Source organism: Dendrobium catenatum, unplaced genomic scaffold (genome assembly GCF_001605985.2).
Source record: "Dendrobium catenatum unplaced genomic scaffold, ASM160598v2 fragScaff_scaffold_1583, whole genome shotgun sequence".
Lineage (NCBI taxonomy): Eukaryota > Viridiplantae > Streptophyta > Magnoliopsida > Asparagales > Orchidaceae > Dendrobium > Dendrobium catenatum.
Window position 1 is genome coordinate 81,352 of NW_021320045.1, and position 23,819 is coordinate 105,170.

Sequence of the window (23,819 nt, forward strand, 5' to 3'; positions counted from 1 at the left end):
AGCCATGTTGCTCCACTTGATGCCATCATGAACCACGTTCATTGTGGTTGTCGCCTATGGTGGTTGCTAGCCATTGCTACTACTAGCCATCCATCACCATCGGCTGCCCGCTTATTGCCACCAATCATTATCATCATTGAGTTTTACATTGCAATTTATTTTACTTTAATAATAATAATAATAATATCAATAATTATCACCTGCATTTAATTTTCATTCATTCAAATAATTTTAAACATTTTAAATATATTATATATATTTTTACATTGTATGTCAATTTATTTTGCATTCCTTTTTTAGCAAATTAAATAGCTCAAAAGAGAGACAATTTCATTGGACGGTTCAGGAGTGTGAATCAAAAGTGATTACAAATGAGCATCATATATTTATGATGAAGTATAATTTTGATTTGAAAGCATGGGCGGATCCCAATGGTAGTGAGGGGGGGCAAATGCCCACCCTCAAATTTTTTTTTTTTTATAATTTTAGAGGGTATTTTTTTGGAATATTTTGAGTATTTTGGGTATTTTGCCCCCTCTTAAAAAAAGTTTTGCCCTAATTTTATCAATCCTAATCATTTTTGCCCATACCCTACTAAATTTTTTTTTGCCAACCCTAAGAAAAGATGCTGGATTCGCTCCTATTTGAAAGCTTTGGGTTTTATGAGAGAGGGCCAATCTCTTTGCTTTTTTATACAAATATATTTTTCATGCATTATATGTGAGATTAAATTTAATACTTTTATTTATCTTTACACTCTCTCTTGTGGGAGCTCTTAAATTCATGGTGATAATTATTTTTTATTCAAATGATTTTTGTTTTATCAAAAAGTTTCATGCATCATTAGCTCACTCAATCATGTCAATATATTGTGGTAGTTATTTGCTCTTGAATTTTAATCAAATGTGATAGAAGGCATTTAAGATTTATGCTTCGTTTGGGATGGCTTCCTTACTACTTCAAATAATTTTTTAGTATTTATTTTTTTAGTTTACAAAGTTTTTGTACTAGAAAGTTGCTTTAAAAATAACTAGGAAGCTACTTAATTTAAAAAATAATAAGAAAGTCATCCCAAACGTAGCCTTATAGAAGGTACAAATCATGTGAATACTAGCCATCAATTATGTTACCACTTTTAAGAGATTAAGGCTTCGTTTGGGACGGCTTTCTTATTGCTTCTTAAAGTAGCTTTTTAGTACAAAATTAAATTTTTTGTATTAAGAAGCTGCTTTAAGAAGCAGAAAAAAAGCCGTCCCAAACGAAGCCTAAATCAATGAGAGATTAAAAAGTTGGACCTACTACATTAGTAGCTAAACTCATTTTTTACCAAAAGATTTAAGCTTGTAGACGAGGGTCAATCTTTTGATATTTTATGCTTACATATTTTTATCATTTGATGTGAGACTAAACTCAACACTCTTGTGCCTTATAATATTTCCCTCATAATAATTATCTACTCTCTCCTTCAAATGAATATTTTTTTCAACATCATAAAGTTTTATGCTTCGAGAATACAGTCTTGGAAGTTAGGAATTATAAACAATACTTAACTATATAGTAGAATGTATTAAAGGCTCGTGGAAGCCACAATTCATATAAATGACTTATGCTTACGACAACTTTCTTACTATTTTCTAAAGTAATTTTTTTACTAAAAACTGCTTTAGATAATAATAACAAAGTTGTTCCAAACGAATCCTATCTCAATCAAGTTATTTGTTATAATATTAGTTAAACTCATTTTCTCACCCCAAAGCAAAGATTTTAGGCTAACTATTTGGTATTTCTACATCAATATGCTTTTTAACTATACAATTTAAGACAACTCAATAATCTCACATGACTTGACAAAATGAGAACTCTCTCTATATCAATCACTATGACATGTAGTATTCAAAATCTATACAACAATAACAACAACAACAACATCAAGCTTTTATCCCACTACGTGGGGTCGGCTACATGAATCCTTTTTCTCCATTGGTTTAGTATTCAAAATCTATGTGAGCTATAAATCATATCAAGTACTTGATCTTAGCTTAACCATCAAATTTGATACCTCTTATTAAGAAGTCCAAAGATAGACAAATATTGGGCTTAACACACCATTGATCAAATCTATTTTTGTCAAAAGTTTTATCCTTCAAATTAAGGCCAATAGTTTAGTATTTATTCATTAATATGACATTTAAATATCTGACACAAAATGAAATTCAATACTTCAATGTGTTTTAATTGTCGTCACCAGCCAGTGATATTAATGTTAATATTTTGAATTGATCATTATTAACCATTTGATATCAAGCAAAGAGCTGTAAGGATCACAATTGCACAACTACTCTCTCAATGGTAGTTAAACTCTCAAACTCTAAAGAAATATAAGATTTTGTGTCAATTAGGTAGCCTTTACCAGTTTCAAAAATTAATAAACGAAAATTTCCCCACAACCATTTGTGATTACCTCAAGATTCAAACACATTGTTCCAAACTTACGTACCTGAGGTGGCATTGGGCTTCTTGATTTTTCTACCCTTTTGTATGCCTTCAATTGCACAATTATTAATAGGCTCTACAATTTCTCTTCTCCCCACTATTGCTGGTTAAGAACTAAATATATTTCTCCTTGGAAGCCTCTTCCTCAAAGAGCTTCTAAATTATGGAAGAATATTTGCATCACTAGCCAAGGTGTCTAACAGAGTCAATTTTTCTATTTCCAATTCATGGCCTGTTTCTCTTTATTGGGATCATTGGTACCGTGGGAAATGCCTTGTTAGATCTTCTGATATTCATTATTTACTCTCTCACCACCCACTCGCCACACACACACACAAATGCAACTGTTTTATCTCTTATTATAGGAGATGATTAGTGTTTGTTTAACTCTCTCCACAATAACATAACTGAAGCTATTAATGCAATCCCAATTCACGAAGCTGCTTCTAACTGCATCTCTTGGAATTTTGGTAATATTGGTTCTAATGGCAATGCTGGTGCTTTCAAAAACTTTCTTTATGGCTATCATAACACTACTAATTTGTGCCTATGATGATGCTTGACACAAACATTTTGCTCTGAGATATTATGTATATTTGCTTGGATTGCTTTGGTTGGTGTTTTAAAAATAGATGAGGCCTTAAGTATGAGAAAGATTACTCCTCTATGTCACATGACTATAAATGTTTCAACCATCTGATTATTTGCTACACAATCTATCATATTTGGAGGGAGAGAAGTAATCAAAAGTTTGGTTCTAATTATGCTAGTGTTGTCACCACTTCCCTCAAAATTAAGAAGGTTGTTTGTCCCAAAGTGTAATATCCTATATTTTGACCCAAACAAATAATTTGTTTAGGAGTTATTATAAGTCCAAATCACAAATTGTCTTTGTCATAAGATAGATATTATTATGTTTTAATTATAATAAATTTTTTATATTTTTTTGCACTGATGTAAATTCTTAAAAAATTGATACATGTCGGTAATAGTTGGAATTTTGAGACCATCAGGGATCCATTTTACAAGTTGATTTCATCATTATTTTTTAAATAAAATAACATATTTTATGAAAATTTCTTTTACAATTTTAAAGCCCCAAAAGAGTTTATACAAATTTTATATTAAAAACTTTTTAAATTATATAATTATTATATTATTATTTTAATATAAATATCTAATGCCACTTAAGAATCCTCATTAAAAGAAAACTTGATTGCCCTTTCTTGCTTTACATTAACAGATTGATAGATATAACTGCAATAGTATTGACATTAATATTAATACAATATAGCATAACATACTATCATGACTTATTTGATGACTTTATTGATCATATTGATTTTATTATTAATTTTTTAGATTTTCTTGCTCATAATAAGTGATGATTGATATTAATTGGAATTGAACATACACATTAATTCTTTTATTTGCATTAAAAATAGTGATAGAGTTTTTGTTACTGGTTGGACTTTTATACTCATTAAGTTATGAGATTGTTCATGATTTCAGATCAGGGAAGATGTCAAGATCAGTTAGAGTGAGATTGACAAAGATCATCAGGTTTTCTTTTGATTTTGTTTATATTTTTTCTTATTCCTTTGTATTCATGAGTTTGCGGTAGAGTAGTAACTATATTGATCTTCTATCTATTATATATTTATTTTGTGTATATAGTGAAATATTTTGAGGCATGTGATTGTTAGTTGGTTTCATTGGATATTGCTGTATTACTATAATGATTTATAGAAGCTCTAGTTGATTAATTAAGAAGATAAAATAAATAATTAATTCAAATTTAATTCTGGGACTTTACACAAAGCCACTGAGTGGATGAAGTGAACGAATATAAATGATGTGGTTTAGTTCCAATAGTGTTTGTTTGTTACAATTGTAATGGCTGGCTGCTGTTTGTTTTTTTTTTGATGTGCTGGTGGTTGGAACCAGTTGCTTCTTTTTCTTTTAGGCTTAATCTGGCATTTCTGTGATGAAGGTTTTTTTTTATGATATATTTTTAAGTTCCGGTGGGATTTGTGCTTGCTAAGGCCGATGAAGATAATCATCTAACTCTTTACTTTTTTACCTCTCGTATGGCCTTTCTGGCAACCAGGGGAATCATCCCTAGCTTCTTGTTGCTGATGGATTTTGATAGAATTATTAGAATCCTGACTTTGACGTTCTCGGATCGAATTTCTTTTTGCTCTGTTTACCGTTTTAGTTTTAGTATACTATAATTTTATTCTTCATATCTTTCATATATAAAGTTTTGGTCCATTTGTATCGTGCATGGCTCAGTTTTGGCTGCTACTCTTGTAGCTTCTTCCTCTTAGTTCTTTTAGGGCATCTTCAATCGAATTTCAAACGCTTGAATGGTGTTGCTCGCGAGCTCTAGTCGAATAGTAAACCGCTATTTAGCTGCGGGTGAACAGTGGGACGCCAATATTGGCGTTGCACTGTTCATCTTTGTCATTTTTCTATCTCTACCGAACTTTCCGAAGAAACGTCCGAAAAGAAGAGAACGACCGTTAACTTCGCAAAAAAGGGCAAAATGAAGTTCGATTGGAGATGAATCACAACATTTTAGAGTGAAAAATGAGATTTTCGATTGAAGATGCCCTTAGAGTAACTCATCTACACATGAAACCTCATTTTTGTTAATGACAAAAAAAAATAAAATAGGAAATCAATTAAGCGTTAGACGCTGGAAATCATTAATTTGTTAATGGCATGTAGCCATCGCGCTTACTTGGCACTTATCCGAAGAGCGAGAGCGAGAGAGAGAGAGAGAGAGAGAGAGAGAGAGGTGTCGCTGGTTACTACCAGTCGTCTTCACCAAGGCAAACCAATTTAGCGGTCGAAAAGGAGGCAGCTCGGGCCACGCAACCTCTTTCTTTGTCGATTCCTCTCTTCACTTTCCCCTTTTCTCCATTCTCAATACTGTTCTATTTAAATGAATAGATCACTCCTCATATCCATCATTGTCTTCAGTCTCGTCCTCATAATTCAATCATTCCTCGGCAATGGGTTCTCTTGCGGCCCTGGCGAAGATGAAGGAAGTCATCAAATTAGAGAGAGAGTCAGTGATCCCAATCCTCAAACTCAAGCTTGTGATGAAGCTCTCCTACCTTATAGGTTATACACATTTCTTATCACGTCATTCTAGTGTTCGATAATGCTCATCCCAGTCTAATTCCCTTTACTAAAGTTTCTGAATTAGATTTTAAAATTTTTGCACCTAGTTTTCCATGACAGAGCAACCTGCAGATAGAACAGATTTCATGAAGTTGTGCAAACGAATGGAGTACACTATCCGGGCTTGGTATCTACTGCAGTTTGAGGATCTCATGGTATGGTGTTATTCTGATATTTTATTCCACTCTTTAGTACTTAATTATAATATCTTATAGACTAAGTTGTTTTCCTTCCATTTGAATATAATTAATGCATTATTTGTATCGTAGTGTTTGGTGTTACTATCCCATTTGGTGAAACAAAAAGGATTTTGTGTTTTCTTTTTTATACCTAAGAAGTATGATAGTTAGAGGTTGTGTGTGTGGATAGTAGGATAATTAATTGGATGATATGTTGGATATTATGATTGAAGTTATCGTATTTTTAGAAATTAATTAGAGTTATTGCCATCAAATAAGAGTGAGAGAGAAGGATTAATGAAAAAATTCTTTTAAAACTAAAGATGATTTGTATGAATGAATGACAATGTCTTTTGGATTGATTAATGCACAAAATTCTATTATGAGAATCATAAGTATTGTTCTTTAGCTTTTATTTGAAAGCAAATAATGTTATGGGAATTGTGAATATTTTTCTTTAGCTTTTCTTTGAAATTTTTGTTTATTGAAAATTTTTATTGTATATTTGATCATATTCTGATTCATAATATTATGATATAATATCATTTATTTCATCTTAAAAAGAGCTTGAAAAATTATATGCTGAAAAGTTATATCTGAATATTAAAAAGTACTATGTGATATATAATATTCTTAGAACTTATTCTGCAAAGTGGTGGATTATTTGTTGATATTAATAAAGCCAAAGTATTTAATAATATTAACACACAAGAGATTCAAAGTTTTTATGATATGGCTACTCTCTATAGGAGATTAATTAAAAAGTTCTAGTATTGTATGGAACAAATTACAAAGTGCCTAAAGAAGATAAGAGGTTGAATGGACAAAATCTACTTATTACAGTTTTAATGATATTAAGAAAGACTTATTAATGCAACCGATGCTTCAAGTGCTTGATTTAAATAAGAAGTAAAGCTTCACTTCTTCAAGAAATCTAAAATAAGTTAATTTGGGGTCCACTTTGATTAGGTTACATATCCTCACCCTTTCCAAATAAAAGGGTATTGCACTCTCTTTCACTTTAATAGGGTCACTAAGCAAAGTAAAGCTTAATTTAACTTTTTTGTATAGATATTCTTCAAAAGTAAAGCAATACTTTTTAATAATGTTTTTGAGATTTTTGTGATGCACATGTAGATTAGGTATTGAGTGTGTCTTGAGTTAAGATCAAGGGACATTTGATTACTTAATATAATAAAAATTTGAATTAGGTAGTGTAAAAATATTCAAATTATGATTGGGAGTTTTATGCTATTGTATGTATACTTTGATACTAATGATATTGTTTTTGTTTAATATAAATTTGGAAGTTATTTCTTGTTGAGATTATACAATATGTGGGAATTAAGATGAGAATATTGAATTCTAAGTTTTTGAAGTTGCCTTAGTTGTTTTACTTATATTTTTCTCTCTTTTTTTTTTGTCTTTGTCCCAAAAAAAACATACATATTATGGATCCTTATATAGAATAAGTTTGTGTTGGTTTTGTTTAGTTCCTTGTGCTGTTTTCAGTTAGCTCTGGTTGGGAGCTGGCACAACAATTGCAAGTGCGAATGCGATGGCTGGCATGAGCATGACAACGACTTCATGCTAGATGCAGTATTGTGTATGCGGCTAGGTTCTTGGATAGGGATTTGTGTTAAGGATTTATAAAATAAACAAATAAATAAAACAACTATTCTATTAACTGCTTTTGAGCTGGGCAGTGCAGTGGAAGCACGATCCTAGTGCCCCTTCTATGAATCCGCCCATGAGTTCAATCACTGGTTTCTTGGGGCCAGTGATTGATTTTTTTATTATGTTGTTGGCTTTTTGGTAGGCTCTTTAGTTTTCTCTGTTATTGCATTATGACTGTTAATGAAATCACTATTATGGTACTATTTCTTCCACCGTTGATCGCCTGCCTCTTGGAATTATTTTTTCCTCTTGAAGCCAAACTTGAATGCATGTCGATCATGCATATTCTTCAGATTCCTAATAGGAAGGTGACTAGTACTTGCAGCACTGTTTTTCATATGGGTTGAAACCAAATCAAAAGCTTACTCTTCCTGGAACTATATAGGGATTCAAGCATTATTGAATTTCTAGATTCTGAGATGGTAATCTTTGATTTTTGAAATGTAACTGATTACAAAAATTTGTGAGGCTGCTAATTTTGAGTCTCTTTGTGATTATGGGTAGGAATATGGAGGCATGCAAAAGCTCATTCAATTGCTCATAACTTATTAATTTCCTCTCAAACTTCTATATGTTAATTGGATGCAACTTCTTTCTCTGTGGTGCAAGTCTTGATTAACAACTTCCTGAGGAGGCCTCCTCCATAATTTGTAATTGAAATTTGGTCAAACTTGCTATTATCTAATTTCTTGTATTGTTGGATTCAATTATGTATGTGTATGACCCTTGACTTTACTAGTAGGCCTACTTGATGAGCTAGTGAGCTAGAGTTTGTGTGAGAATGGAGAGTGGAGAGTGGAGAGTAGATTAGAGAGAAGGAGAGAATAAGCAAAATGCTCAAGAAGACTATGAGTCTCAAATCAACCTTGAATCCACTAGAATCAGTCAAAAGTCCCAAACTGCTCTACATCACCCATTATTAATAGGATTTTGAGGGCTACACAAAAGAAAAAACTATAATGCTACACATACTACCCAAGACACATGGTAACCTTTGATTTGCTGAAAGGGGGAAAGTTGGGAAGGACTTTATGAGTGGTCCTTGGATGAAATCAGTAGCGTTGAGTAGGCTGGAGCAAGTCTGTGGGCTAGCGTTAAGATGAGGGGCCATGCGGATAGCGAGCTTGATGATGTTAATGATGACATGTGTGAGAGATCTCGGATTGCTTGAGAAGAGAGAAGTGAGCGAGATGTTACAATGAAGGAAGAGGCATCGAGTTGAATGGTTGCGGTGAGATGAGATGCAACTATAGTTAGGAGCCTTTCCTTTAGCTGTGTAATGCCCCAAAATTAAATTTGGAAGAATTATCTATTTTATATTTTTAATTAATCAACCAGAGCTTCTATAAATCATCAAAATAATAAATTTCTATCCAGTGAAAGCAACTAACAATTGCATACCTCATTATATTCATTATCCAAAAATCAATATATAATAATCAGAAGATCAATACAATTCAAAACAAAAAAAAATTCATTTACATTCATTTAAAATCAATACTAATTACTAACTTATCATTATGATTCGTTGCATTCAATCAATCATGAATTTACTCAAGCAATCACACTATAATATGTCATTCAATCACTCAATATACCATGCAATAATTATCAATAAATCAATTGAAATGCAATTATAACTATATGAATTAAAGTTTTACCAGTGGATCCTCCAGATGCATTTATATCACTCTGTTGGATTAGACTGTAAACTCTAGGTCATACGGGTGGCAGTGTTGTTATAGCATATTGTGTAGGTCTTCTTTAATCTTCATCCACTCTTCTTCCATCTGTCCTGTTCATAGACCCTTCGTTGTATTCTCTAGATCCCATGGTCCTCTGTCTATAGCCTTGCTTGGCTTGCTCCCCCCGAATTTCTGAAATAATTTTTTAAATGAAAAATCTAAATTTTAGTGCCGTTCCTTGCCAAAGAAGATAGAGAGAAGGAAAAGATAGAAGGTTGTTCAGAGCTTTTTCGTTTATCAATTTGGTTCAGAGATTTTTTCTATTCATTGTAAGTAACCCAAATGTCATTTCAAAGAATTTGAGTTACTTACAACAAATAGAAAAAATCTCTAAACAAAATTGACAGATGAAAAAGCTCCGAACAAACTTCTCTCTCCTCCCTCTCTTTCTTCTTTGGCAAGGCACGATGCTGAAATTCAAAATTTTCATTAAAAAAATTATTTTAGAAATTCGGGTTATTACAATATGAGCTTAGCAAGCTTGAGTGAGAAGGATCATTTGAGAGGGAATGAGTGACTGAGATGATGGTGGTCTAGGAATGCGGTGAGTGTCGAGCTAGCTTGATGAGGAATCCTCGATTGGACCCATAAGAAGGACGAGTTTCTTGGTGGGTGATTGATGTGTATTACCAGTTGATCATGTTGTGCAATTTCTGTTTTATTTAGGGGTTCCTCACTTCAAAAGAAATTATTTTGTCTTATAAGTTTTATTTCTGAAAAATAAAGACAATTCATTCGACTAAACAATAAATTTAAGACGCGGAATTCAAATAAATATTTCAAGTTTTAAACTTAAAACATTGAAAACATGCAAGAAAATTATTATGCCACTCAGTTTTAAACGATTATATTTGCTCTATGATTTGGTAACGACAAGGATGTCTATATGCAGCAACTTTATACCTTATTCAACCCTGTTAACGGTGCTGAGAAATTGGAGCAACAAAACTTGCGCTCAGATGAGATTGATGTTCTTGAGCAGAACTTCCTAAGATTCTTCTTTAAGGTACGTTAGTCTTTTAGCTCAATCATTGAACATCATAAAAGGGAGAAGAAACAATTCATTTCTTCCCCAAATGCTGATATTGTTGTTGTTAAGCCTTGCAATAATCTGTAAGGTTTCAAATACTGAGATAAATCTGGATTCCATAAAGAAACTTTCCTGGAATGTTATTTTCATTGGCGTTTAAATGATTTAGCTCTGAGTTTTGTCATATTTGTTTCCTATGATGACACAGGTAATGGAAAAGAGCAATTTCAAAGTGGTCACAAATGAGGAGATGGATGTAGCACACCATGGGCAGTATCTCCTAAATCTTCCTATCAGAGTGGATGAATCAAAGGTTCAAATTTAAATTATTTTATATTTGTTCATGATTTTGTGCATTTTCCTGATTATGATTTTTTTTTAATGCTTCAAGTTGGACAAAAATCTTTTCTCAAGGTATTTCAAAGAGCATCCCCAGGAAAATCTCCCTGAATTTTCTGACAAGGTACTTATTTTTGTATATATATATTTTTTTATTTTTGGACTGTCACTTGGATGATTTGTGTATATAGAAGAAAGTGTAGAAAATGGATAAATATAACAGGTGTATAAAATTAATATAATGAAATGCCACAAAAAGATGGAGTGTAATTTTAGTAGCAATAGACCAAGTGAGGGGATTGTGACTTTGGGCCATCAAGTCATTAATAAGAGTACATGTTTTAGATATCTTGGATCAATTGTTCAAAGTGATGGCGAAATAGATGTAGATATTATCAATAGAATTCAAGTTGGATGGTTGAAGTGGAGGAATGCATCGGGCTTGTTGTGCGATAAAAAAGTCCCTCTCAAACTTAAGTTAAAATTCTATAAGATGGTGGTGAGACCTATAATGCTTTATGGTGCCAAATGTTGGCCATTAAAAGATAAGCATAATACTAAGTTAAGTGTTGTAGAGACGAGGATGCTTAGGTGGATGAGTGGCTTGACTCTTAGAGATATGATACGAAATGAGCATATACGTGAAAAGGTTGGAGTAGCTCCAGTGAAAGATAAGATTAGAGAGAGTCGCCTTAGATGGTTTGGTCACATTAAACGGAGACCTTCCGATGACCCGGCTAGAAAAGTTGAGGTATTAGATTCAACTTATATTAAGAAAGGTAGAGGTAAACATAAAAAGACTTGGTTAGAAAATATTAGAAATGATATTTCTTTATTAGATTTAAATGAGAATTTGACTTTTAACCGGACACAATGACGAAAAAGAATTCATGTAGCCGATCCCACGTAGTGGGACAAAGGCTTGATGTTGTAATGAAATGCCACAAAATACAAACAAAATCAGTGGATATGACTAGAATTTGAATTAACACCTCCTGTAGCAACCTGTATGGTTGAAATAAGATCAAGTATGATGATTATCTACTGCAGTTCTTCAGTACTCATACAACATTGAAGGGCGCTACAGCAGGATGTTGCAGTGTATACTTGGAATTAATTCTTCTGCAAAAATTCAAGAGTGAATCAGGTCCTTGAAACTATGATAATAAGCTCTATAACTGGCTCTTTGAATAATTGAAGAATAATGCTCTTATGGGAGTAATTTATAAACGAAAAAAGATTTATTAATAGAATTTAACCTTAGAGAAAATCGCTTGGCTGCTAAGATTAATTTTGTAATTTATCTAAGTTGTGATGTCAAAATGAGGGATGTGGGATTTTACGACATGTTTCAATTTAAATATTCTTTGTGCAATATTTTCTTTGATAATTTTCATTATAGAAATTTATAATTTATAAATCATACATAAAAATTAAGAAAACAATAAAAGCATAATATTTGAAATTACCAAAACAACAACAATAACAACAACATCATTTGTAGTCTTGTAGCTTATAATATCAAAATATAAGAAAGCATTAAATGTATAGTACAACAACAAAAGCATAAACATAAATTATCTAGCACATGAAATTTCAACTATTTAATAGAAGGAATGGTATGATTAGCTTCTTCATTGGTGTGTCTTTGAACTTTTATTTCATCTTCAATAAATATCATAGCTTATAATTCAGGCTCATCAAGTTAAAGATTAGTAATTTCTAATATTCTCATATTATCAGGAGACTCAAATCCATCTCGGAAAATCAGAGAACCTTGCTCGAAGCCCCGAAAGTAAATACGATGCGTCTTTTTTTTTTTGGATTTTTTTTTTCAACGGTGTCCTTTTGAAATTAAATAGTATTTTAATTGGATACGGCTTTGATGTATCTGACACGTATCAGTGACGTATCGGAGGCATATCAGTGTATCGGATACAGCACGCCTTAATAAATAGGTGTATCGGTGCAACATAGTCTAATACACATGCTCTTCTAAATGGATCATCAAAAATCTGATGTTTAATATTACCAAGTCATATTAGATAAAACTCTCTCTAATCTTATTCGTCATCGGTGCTGCTCTAATCTTATCACATTAATAATTTACTAATTATTATATTTTATTACATAATATATATTTTTTTAAAAAAGAGAATATTCTCAATTATTATTTTTTATTCCGTTATTTGTATTTAATATTATTTTAAATTCAATGAATTTATTCCTATTTTTGATTTTTTCAACTATTACTTTTTTTTGTTCTGCATTCCCTTGTTCTTGGCTTCATCGTCTCGCCTGCCCCCGCAACCTGCGTTTGCTGCGCTGCATCCTGCCCGCTGCTAACACCACCCCCTGCTAGGCTGCTGACGCCCTTCACTTCGCGGGACAATCTGTCTCGCCGCTCTGTCGCTAGCCCATAACAGCGTGCACACACTGCCGTGCATCCTACTGCGCTACTCCCGCTCGCTATGCGCCTCTTCTACCATATAAATCTTTCTGCTCCTGCACCACGCGCTGCTGCGCATTGTGTCGATTTGAGCAATCTTTCCAGCAGTGTTGATGAGCATCTCACCTTAGCCACTTGTCGAGAACCTTTCTCACTTGTCTTGTCGTGGACCTAACTCTACTCTAGGATTCATTAAATGCTTCGGTACTCTCTTTTTCGTTATCCGTTGTTTGTGAATGACTTTCTCCTCACACTGACTGTAAAACTTGAATATCTCCTAAATACTTGTTTTCACTTTTCGTTTTTCTGATGTTTGGAAATGACTTGCTCTATTGAAACTCAATGGTATAAACAAGCTCATGTGATTTCGTGCTTTTTATTTCCTTGTTGGCTCTTATGAGAAATTTCAAAATACAGTAGCTCTCATTGCCAAATAAATAACCATCACCAAAGATTCAAGTGGAAATTTTCTTTCTAAGTTGTTCTCATATTAATGCTCAATAGAGATTAAAGACAACTCAAAACAGAGAATGATCTCAAAAGTGTATCTTGTATTGAGTATCTAGTACCCTGTTAAAGAGTTGCATTTATAGACCTTACAAACCAATGATATCAGTACACGTGTAAGAGAACGTGTTACAACAATTGTATTACATTATTGTTACGTTTCTGCGATCACTCCCCCTCAAGCTGATGGAGTATTCTGAACAGTAAGCTTGGTATGAAGAAGATGAAATCTAGGAGTTGACAGAGGCTTAGTTAATATGTCTGCTACTTGATCTTGTGTAGTAATCACAGATATAGTAATGTTTCCAGAGTTAATATGATCACGAATAAAATGATGATCGATTTCGATATGTTTAGTTCTAGCATGAAAAACCAGATTATTTGCGAGTGCAATAGCCAAGTTGTTATCACAACTAAGTTCTGTTGGAGAAGAAAGATTAATTTGAAAATCTTGCATCAGCCGCCTAAGCCATATGATATCAGAAACTGCTGTCACTAATGCCCTGTATTCAGATCCTGTAGATGAGCGAGCAACAATCTTTTTAACTCTCCAGGATATCAATGTATTTCCTAAGAAAGTGCAATATCCTGATGTGGAATGCTGATTTTCTTGATCTCTTGCCCAATCAACGTCTGAAAATGATTTAAGTTCTAGCGATCCAGCATAATTCGGAAGTCTAAACTGTATGGTACCTTTAATGTATCTTAGCAATCGTTTGAGTAGGTACGTGTGTTGAGATGTAGGATGATGCATATGTTGGCATAGAACATTCACAACATAAGAGATATCCGGTCTTGTTATAGTTAGATATTGTAATGAACCTGTAATTTTTCTTTAAGCATGCAAATCAGCTAATATCGGATCATCTGGAACAAACTGTGGAGGCTTGGTGCAGCATGGATTTGAAAGCGGTTTACAGAGGTTCATTCCAGCAGCTTTAAGAATAGATGTTGCATAGTTTTCTTGATGTAAGAAGAACGAATTCAGTGTTTTGACAATTTGAATACCCAGAAAACTGTTAACTGTACCAAGATTCTTCATTGCAAATCTGTTACTTAAATGCTGAATGATGTTTTGAAGCATAGTGGTGTCATTGTCTGTAAGAAGAATATCGTCCACATATACTGCAAGATAAATTTGAATGTTGTCTTTAGTGAAGATAAGTAATGATGAGTCTGCCTTTCAATGAGTAAAGGCAATAGACTTGAGATATGTGGAGAATGTATTGAATCATTGCCTAGGAGCTTGTTTAAGCCCATAGATAACCTTCCTTAAACTACAGACATGATTAGGATACTCCTTGTCTTCAAAGTCTTTTGGTTGCTTCATATAGATAGCTTCATCCAGTTGTCCATGTAAGAAAGCATTCGTTACATTTAATTGATGTAACTGCCAGTTTTTAACAATCGCAATGGTCAATAGGACTCTGATTGTAGGAAACTTAGCCACCGGGCTAAATGTTTCCCGGTAATTGATGCCATACTTCTGATTATTACCTTGAGCCATAAGCCTTGCTTTATATCTAGCAATGGATCCATTTAGTTAAATTTGATTCTGTATGTCCACTTGCTACCTAGAATTGAAGTATTATCAGGAGGTGGAACGAGTTCCCACGTTCCTTGCTTTTGTAAAGCCAGAAAATCCTCCACCATTGTAGTCCTCCATTGTGGTATTTTAATGGCTTCTGAATAGGTAGTTGGTTCTTCTGAGACGCACACATCGGGCTTCTCCTGATCGTGAATCAGATTAAGTATTTGTCTTGGTTTGAGAGAGCCAGTTTTGAGTCTTGTTGTCATAGGATGATTGGATTGAGAAGTTTTAGTTGGTGGAGGTAATGATGGGGATAGTGTGGGATATAATGAAGAGTTTCAGCTGTTTGTATTATTTGTGGTTATGTGATTTGTTTCAGCAGCAAACTCATGAGATGCTTCGGTTAAGTTTATGTGGAGGAGCATCTTGTGGTGTTCGTAGAAGATGAGTGTTGGTAAGGGACTATAGAAGTTGGAACTAGAAGCTGTGGCGTATTTTGAACTGGAATATGTGTGAAGATGTATGAGGCAGTTTAGATTTAAACGGAAAGGAGGTTTCAGCAAAAGTTACATGTCTAGATGTATATATTTTGTTGGTTGTGATATCTAGACATTTGTATCCTTTTGAGTCACTTGAGTAGCCAAGAAAGACACACCTTAGTGAGCGAGGTTCCAGCTTGTGTCTCTGGTTTGGTGGAATCCAAGGGAAACAAACACATCCAAATACTCTTAAAAACGAATAATCTGATTGCTTTTGAAACAAAACTTGAAGAGGAGAGTTGAGATCTGAGACTCTGGATGGGAGTCTATTTATGAGATACGAAGCTGTAAGCACTACATCTAGCCAAAATGAGTGAGGAATAGATGTTGTTGCATAAGAGTCCTTGTAGTTTTTATGAGATGGCGATGTTTTCTTTCAGCCACCCCATTTTGCTCAAGAGTAGAGTTAGAAAAGCATTGAGGTGAGAATTGACAAATTCTTTCCCTTCATCAGATCTTAAACATTTTATACAATGAGTGGTTTTGTTTTTCAACAAAACATTTGAATGTAATGAAAATAGAACAAACATCAGATTTGTAGTGCATAGGAAAACCCCAAATAAAACGTGAAAAATCATCTATGAAAATCACATAATACTTGAATCTTTGATGTGAAGTGACAGAAGATGGACCCATACATCTGAATGAATGATGGCTAGGGGTTGAGAGGATCTAGAAAGAGATTTAGAAAATGACAGTTTATGGCCTTTAGAGACCTTACAGTCATTGCAAACAAGACTACTAGTAGGAATGTTAAGTAGTTTGTTTGTATTGGAAACAACATTGAGAATATAAGCATGAGGATGACCAAGTCTTTGATTCCAAAGGGAAGAAGCTTGGCAGTTTGATGTTAGAGCAGAAGTTATGTCAGAGAGAATAGCATAGTTGATTGGATATAGTCCTTTATGGCTTGGACCCGACAGAAGACTTTGCTTTGTTTTTAAATCCTTTATAACATATCCAGATGCATCAAAAGAAACACATACATTGTTATCATGAACTAAATTAGAAACAGATAACAAGTTGTATGATAGATTTGGGATATGAAGAAGAGGAGATATTCGAAGCTTATGATGTGGTGTAGGTAAGATACCATTACCATAATGCGCAATCGGTAGAAATCCAAACTCAAACTCAAGGCCAAAGGTCCATGTCTTGAAAGCCTTTTTCAGTGATTTTTCAAACACTTCAAAACTTAGTCAAATGACCTCCAATTCAGAGTCTATCACTTACACAGTGATAAGACATGTCTGTAGAGGTAACCCTCCAAATTTGAGCCCATTTTGAGATCTCTAACCCCAGAAATTAAATCAAAATCCAAAGGTTATAAAACCTTCAAATACTTACGGCCTATACCACTAGACCTGCCACCCAGTGGATCCTGACCTTGGAGCTTTCTCCAAAACCTCCAACCACTTCAAAACCCTTGATTATGACCCATTGAGCACTAAACGGTATTTTGGTGGACCCACTTTGACTCCCGGTTGACCAGGGGTCAAAATCACCAAAATGCCCCTTAAGAGCAATTTTGAAGTTTTCTCCCAACTTCAACTTAGTCTTTTCAAACCAAACTTCAAAAACTCTTCCAATGCATCCTAATCACCCTTAGGAGTGCAATGAACTCAAGCCCTGACCCTGGTCAAGTCTGGTTGACTAGTTCGACCCTTTTGACCAAAATATCCCTTAGGGGTTCACATACCTTTTTCAAATCAAATGAATTCCAAATTATTTGAAACAACTTCTAACAAGTTTCAAATATCAAACCAAACCTGTTAGATCCAAACCCAGACCCTGATCAACCTAGTTGACCAAGTCAACCTAGGTTGACCAAACATGCCTTTAAGGGTCAAAATATGAATTTTGACTTAATTGACCTTCCCAGATATTGAGACCACCTCCAACAGACTCAAAACATCAAACCAAACTTGTTGAGCCCAAATTCCTGTCCTGGGTCAACTTGGTTGATCAAGTCAACTTAGGTTGACCTAAATACCCTTTAATGTTTAAATATATTATTTTAACCCATTTAACATTTTAAACCTCTTTCAAGCCTTTAACCTAATCCTGTATCATGACTTAAGTATATATAAGTTCAATATAAGCTAAGTCATGGTTAGTTGGACCAAGTCAACTTACATTGACTTGGTCAAAGCTCTCTTCATGCATGTGTATACATTTAAACCATAAAACTTGAATACTCAACTTTCTTCAAATCACCTCCATTAGTTCAAACACCCTCACATGTCATGTCATCAGTCAATTTGACTGGTTGACTAGTCAACTCAGTCAACAAATGACTTATTTGGCTTCAAATGGCCAAATCTCATGGCTTGAGTTAATCCAACCCATTTAAATCCCTTTTAAATATAATTTATCATAATCTAAATCACTCCAGCTGTTTAATCATCCTTTAGAATCTTCCTAGAGTAACTTCTAACCCTTGATTTAAGATCAAGTGGTTTAGATTACTCTACATATCCAAATGGGGACCAAGAGGCCTTTCCACCTCATGTGTCCTTGTGTACTTTGATTCCCTGCTCCCAACCACTTTAGGGACAGGTGAAAATCATCCAAGAGCCCCCTCAGTGAATCCCAGCCGGCCATTTTTATCAAAGAACATTTCAATAGGTGAAGGCTTGAAAGGAGGGAAGATGCTAACATAGAGCTTCTCTCACTTAATTCCCCATCTCCAGAGCTCTCCCAGACTCTAATACTCCTCTTAGAGCTTCTCCAACGATTTCTTAGCTTTCCCAAACCATTCTCCACCAAATCCAAGCCTCCAAAGCCCTATTGGTGAAGAGAGAAGAAGGTAGAGAGAGAAAGAGGATTTTCTAGGATAACTTCTAATCCAGTCGGCATCAAGTCTTGAAGTCTTCTACAAAGTTGAAGAGGATTGCAGCAGCTTTCCAACGAGCCCAATATCATCAAAATCCGTCCATTGGTAGGTGAGATATCGCAACTTTTAGTTAAATTTTAAATTTGAAACTGCTCAAAATCTACAATGTATGGAGCCTCCAAACTCTAGGCATTGAAAGATTAGATTACCATGAGCTTATGTTTCAAATTTCATCAAATTTCAATGAGTATTTTGAAAGTTATGAAGATTTCAATTTTCTAGCTCATTTTGAACTAAAATAGCCTGGATCTATTTCGGTCGTCCGATCTTCCCTCTTTCTTGATTGGACGGCCCAGGATTACTGATGATGTGGTTAAGTGGTTGATAACAGAGCACCACATGTCAAAATGACACGTGCCGCCGCCTTTTTGGCGCCAATCATTTGCATCATTGCCAATGATTGGCGCCGGCTATTAATGGATTTGAATAATTCAAAAAAGTGTTCAGAACTTTGAAAATTCACAGTAAATTCATTTCTCCATCAAATTAGGTGTTCTTAGGCTCGTTTGAAAGATGATGTCATGTAGTATTTAATAAAAATAAAATCAAGTTAATTTGGTCACTGTATTGTGAGATATTATTGATTGTTTGAAATCAATTTTTTATGAATTTCTCATAATCCAGTGGTCATTTGAGCCCCAAATTTTGGTGGAAAGTTATTGGGTATCTTAGGCATATATTGTAATTTTATTAGGGGCAGATACCCAATAGATTATTGTGATATGAATTTTCAAAGTAATGGGTCAATTTTGGACCCAAAACTTTAAAAATTCATAACTCCATAGATCTTTAGAATTAGGGTGCATGATTGTTGTGATGTGTTTAAATGTATGTAAGGGTTAAGTACACCTGATTTCAAACCCATTGGAACACTAGTGTCATCTAGGAAAAATAATTAAGGACAAGGTCTAGTCAACTTAGAAAAATCCTAGAAAATTTTACACACATATAATAGGGGTGAAACTTAAATGGTTTGATCACATAAAACGAAATGAGCATATACGTGAAAAGGTTGGAGTAGCTCCAGTAGAAGATAAGATTAGAGAAAGTCGCCTTAAATGGTTTGGTCACATAAAACGGCGGCCTTGCGATGACCCGGTTAGGAGAGTAGAGGTATTAGATTTGACTTATGTTAAGAAAGGTAGGGGTAGACCTAAAAAGACTTGGTTAGAAAATATTAGGAATGACCTTTCTTTATTAGATTTAAACGAGAATTTGACTTTTAATAGGACACAATGGAGAAAAAGGATTCATGTAGCCGACCCCACGTAGTGGGATAAAGGCTTGATGTTGTTGTTGTTGTTGTTGTTGTATAATAGGGGTGAAACTTGAGAAAATTAAACTTAGTGACAATATAAACCTTAGGTTTAAATTTCACTCAATATGGAGCTCATTAAGTCATAAAATTAAACAAGTCAATATTAGCTCCTTAATTAAGCATTAAATCTTACAGAAATTCTAATAAATCAAATTTAAACCCAAAAATTACAAGTAAGACCTCTAACTGACCAGAATCAAATCCTTAATCAATAAAAAATAGAATAAACTTAATTTGACATCAAATCTGTAGATAATTTAATTTTAAGTAAAATTGAATATTTAATTAATTTAATTAATTTAAAATAATTAAAAATTTCAAAATTTTCCCAAACACTTGGAAATCTTTCTCTAGGTCATTCTTGACCTTTGGAGCTTATTTCAAATAGTTTGGAATTCATTTGAAACAAAAATCATCAAATGACCTTTAATTAAGCAATTTTGAAAATTCTAATAAATACACAAATTTTTAAAACTAATAATTAATTAAAAAAAATCCAAATCAGTCAAACTCAATTGCATTCAACTCATAATAATGTCTAATATTTATCAAAAATTTCAAATCTTCAAAAATATTTCAAAATAAAAAAGTCATCAAATCGGTCAAACTTAACTCAAAATTAAGTCAAAACTTCAAAACTTTATAATAAAATTCAGAAAAATCTAATTTCAGTATACTTATAGTCTAACTAATTGTATTAAGTTCTAGTATTTTAATAAAATATTAATTTTTCAGAATTGAACTTTAATAAAAAAGTCAACTTTAACCCCTTAATTAAATGATTAAAATAATCCAAAAAATTTTTAAAATTCAAAAATCATTCTAAAACTCAAAAAATTTGTAATTAACTTTAACACCAGCTATCAACCAATCTTAAATTAAAATTGTTAACTTTCAAACCTTAATCAAATCAAAACACTTAATTATATCGGGTACCACTGGATAACCCAGGCCTACGAGGCTATTTGTTTAGCCCCAAGGAAGGTGAAATAAACTTCACGGTCTCGGTGTGAAACAAAGGTGGTATCCAACAAATAACTATAATTAATTTTAAAATTAACTTTAAGCCATTAATATTTAAACTCAAACTTAAATATTCCTTTGAGCCTTCCAACCAATCAAACTTCAAACAACTTTAATAAATTGCCCTCCATAGGACATATCCAAACCACACGGCCTATCTCACACACTTTAGATGGTTTGCTAGGACAACTAAGTCTAGTTTTAGGCTAGGTAGGTGTTTACTTTTTTGCAGGTGTGCCGGATTTTCAAGCTTTTACTGCATGCTGATTGTTAGCTTAGAATTGATTGACTGTCTGTTTATTTATTTACTGCACTATGTTGAGCATTTAAATTTCAAATATATAAACTGTTTGAGATCAATTATAACTGCTTGAGATTATATATAACTACTGATTATTAACATAACCCTACAGGATCGAGTCTAGATTTTTTTCAATTTTGATTAATGTCATTTGATATAATTCGTAGTCAACACATCAATCAATAAGTAAATCAATTAAATTAAATCAATATCAAATTTAAAGTCCATGTGGCAAGTGCCACTTAATATTACATCCAAGAATTGCAGAAAAGTAAAGTGGTCGGGCACCACTGACAACAACCCGGATTTTTAATCCTAAGACTCAAGTGACTTTGAGAATGAGTTTTCTCGTTATCCACTTCTTCGTCCTTCTGCTGCTTCTTGGATCGTCGGATCCGGATATCCAACTGAAAAGAAACTCCCCCTTGAACTGGGTGTTATCTTTTCTCTTTGGATATTTTTAAAATCATCCAAATTTGAGAGGGACTCTCCCCTAAGGGATGTCTCTTCCTCTTTGGATCCCAAATTGGATGTTTTAACATCCCATTCTCAAAGTACTTTAAAGTACAACTCAAATTATATCAAATTACATTAATCAAAATTGAAAAAAATCTAGACTCGATCTTGTAGGGTTATCCTAATAATCAGTAGTTATATATAATCCCAAGCAGTTATAATTGATCTCAAACAGTTTATATATTTGAAATTTAAATGCTCAACATAGTGCAGTAAATAAATAAACAGACAGTTAATCAATTCTAAGCTAACAACCAGCATGTAGTGAAAGCTCGAAAATCCGGCTCACAACGGAAAAGTAAACACCGGCCTAGCTTAAAACTAGTGTTGGTTGTCCTAGCAAATCATCTAAAATGTGTGAGATAGGCAGTGTGATTTGGATATGTCCTATGGAGGACAATCTGTTAAAGTTGTTTGAACTTTGATTGGTTTGAAGATTCAAATGAATATTTAAGTTTGAGTTTAAATAATAATGGCTTAAAGTTAATTTTAAGATTAATTCTTAGTTATTTGTTGGAAATCACCTTTGTTTCACACCGAGGCCGTGAACTTTATTTTGCCTTCCTTGGGGCTAAGCAAATAGCCTCGTAGGCCTGAGTTACCTAGTGGTACCCGATATAATTAAGTGTTTTGATTTGATTAAGGTTTGAAAGTTAACGAATTTTAATTTAAGATTGGTTGATTGCTGTTTTTAAAGTTAATTAAAGATTTTTGGAGTTTTAGAATGATTTTCGAATTTTAAGATTTTTTGGATTATTTTAATCATTTAATTAAAGGGTTAAAAGTTGATTTTTTTATTAAAGTTAAATTCTGGAAAATTAATATTTTATTAAAATACTAGACCTTAATACGATCAGTTAGACTGTAAGTATGCTGAAATTGGATTTTTCTGAATTTTATTATGAATGTTTGAAGTTTTAATTTGATTTTGAGTTAAATTTGACCGATTTGATGACTTTTTGATTTTGAAAGATTTCTGAAGTTTTGAAATTTTTTATAAATATTAGACATCATTATGAGTTGAATGCAATTGAGTTTGACTGATTTGGATTTTTATTGAATTAATTATGAATTTTCAAAATTTGTGTATTTATTATAATTTTCAAAATTGCTTAATTAAAGGTCATTTGTTGATTTTGTTCCAAATGAATTCCAAACTCCTTAAAATCAACTCCAAAGGTCAGGAATAACCTAAAAAAAGATTCTCAAGTGTTTGAAATTTTTTTGGAATTTTTAATTATTTTAAATTAATTAGATTAATTAAATATTTAATTTTACTTAAAATTAAATTATCTCTAGATTTGGTGTCAAATTAAGTTGATTCTATTTTTCTTTGATTACGGGTTTGATTCTGGTCAGTTAGAGGTCTTACTTGTAATTTTTGGGTTTAAATTTAATTTATTAGAATTTCTGTAAGGTTTAATGCTTAATTAAGAGGCTAATATTGACTTGTTTAATTTTATGACTTAATGAGCTTCAGATTGAGTGAAATTTGAACCTAAGGCGTAAATTGTCACTAAGTTTAATTTTCTCATGTTTCACCCCTATTGGATGTGTGTAGAATTTTCTAGGATTTTTTTAAGTTAACTAGACGTTGTCCTTAATTATTTTTCCTAGATGACACTAGTGTTCCAATGGGTTTGAAATTAGGTGTACCTAATCCTTACATACATTTAAACACATCACAACAATCATGCACCCTAAGTCTAAAGATCTATAGAGTTGTGAATTTTAAAAGTTTGGGGTCCAAAATTGACCCATTATTTTGAAAATTCATATTACAGTAATCTATTGGGTATCTGCCCCTAATAAAATTATAATATATGCCTAAGATACCCAATAACTTTTCACCAAAATTTGGGGCTCAATTGACCACTATATTATGAGAAATTCATAAAAAACTGATTTCAAATAATCAATAATATCTCATAATATAGTGATCAAATTAACTTGATTTTATTTTTATTAAATACTAAATGACATTATCTTTCAAACGAGTCTAAGAACACTTAATTTGGTGGAGAAAAGAATTTACTGTGAATTTTTTGAATTTCTGAACATTTTTTTGAATTATTTGAATCCAT

General features: G+C 32.9%; 1 protein-coding gene across 2 annotated transcripts in view; it reads left to right on the forward strand.

Annotated features, from left to right (window-relative positions):
• The first annotated feature begins 5,259 nt into the window (after positions 1-5,259).
• Positions 5,260-23,819, forward strand: part of LOC110107844 — a 35,814-nt gene continuing 17,254 nt past the window's right edge. The window contains exons 1-5 of one of the 2 annotated variants that reach the window (XR_003703046.1): positions 5,260-5,625; positions 5,746-5,840; positions 10,179-10,292; positions 10,525-10,629; positions 10,708-10,779. Coding sequence is in view for 1 of the 2 variants with exons in the window: in XM_020838261.2 (XP_020693920.1) it covers positions 5,514-5,625; positions 5,746-5,840; positions 10,179-10,292; positions 10,525-10,629; positions 10,708-10,779 (498 nt within the window). In the remaining variant the exon portion in view is untranslated. The remainder of the gene's footprint in view (positions 5,626-5,745; positions 5,841-10,178; positions 10,293-10,524; positions 10,630-10,707; positions 10,780-23,819) is intronic. The other variant, XM_020838261.2, reaches the window with a different exon arrangement.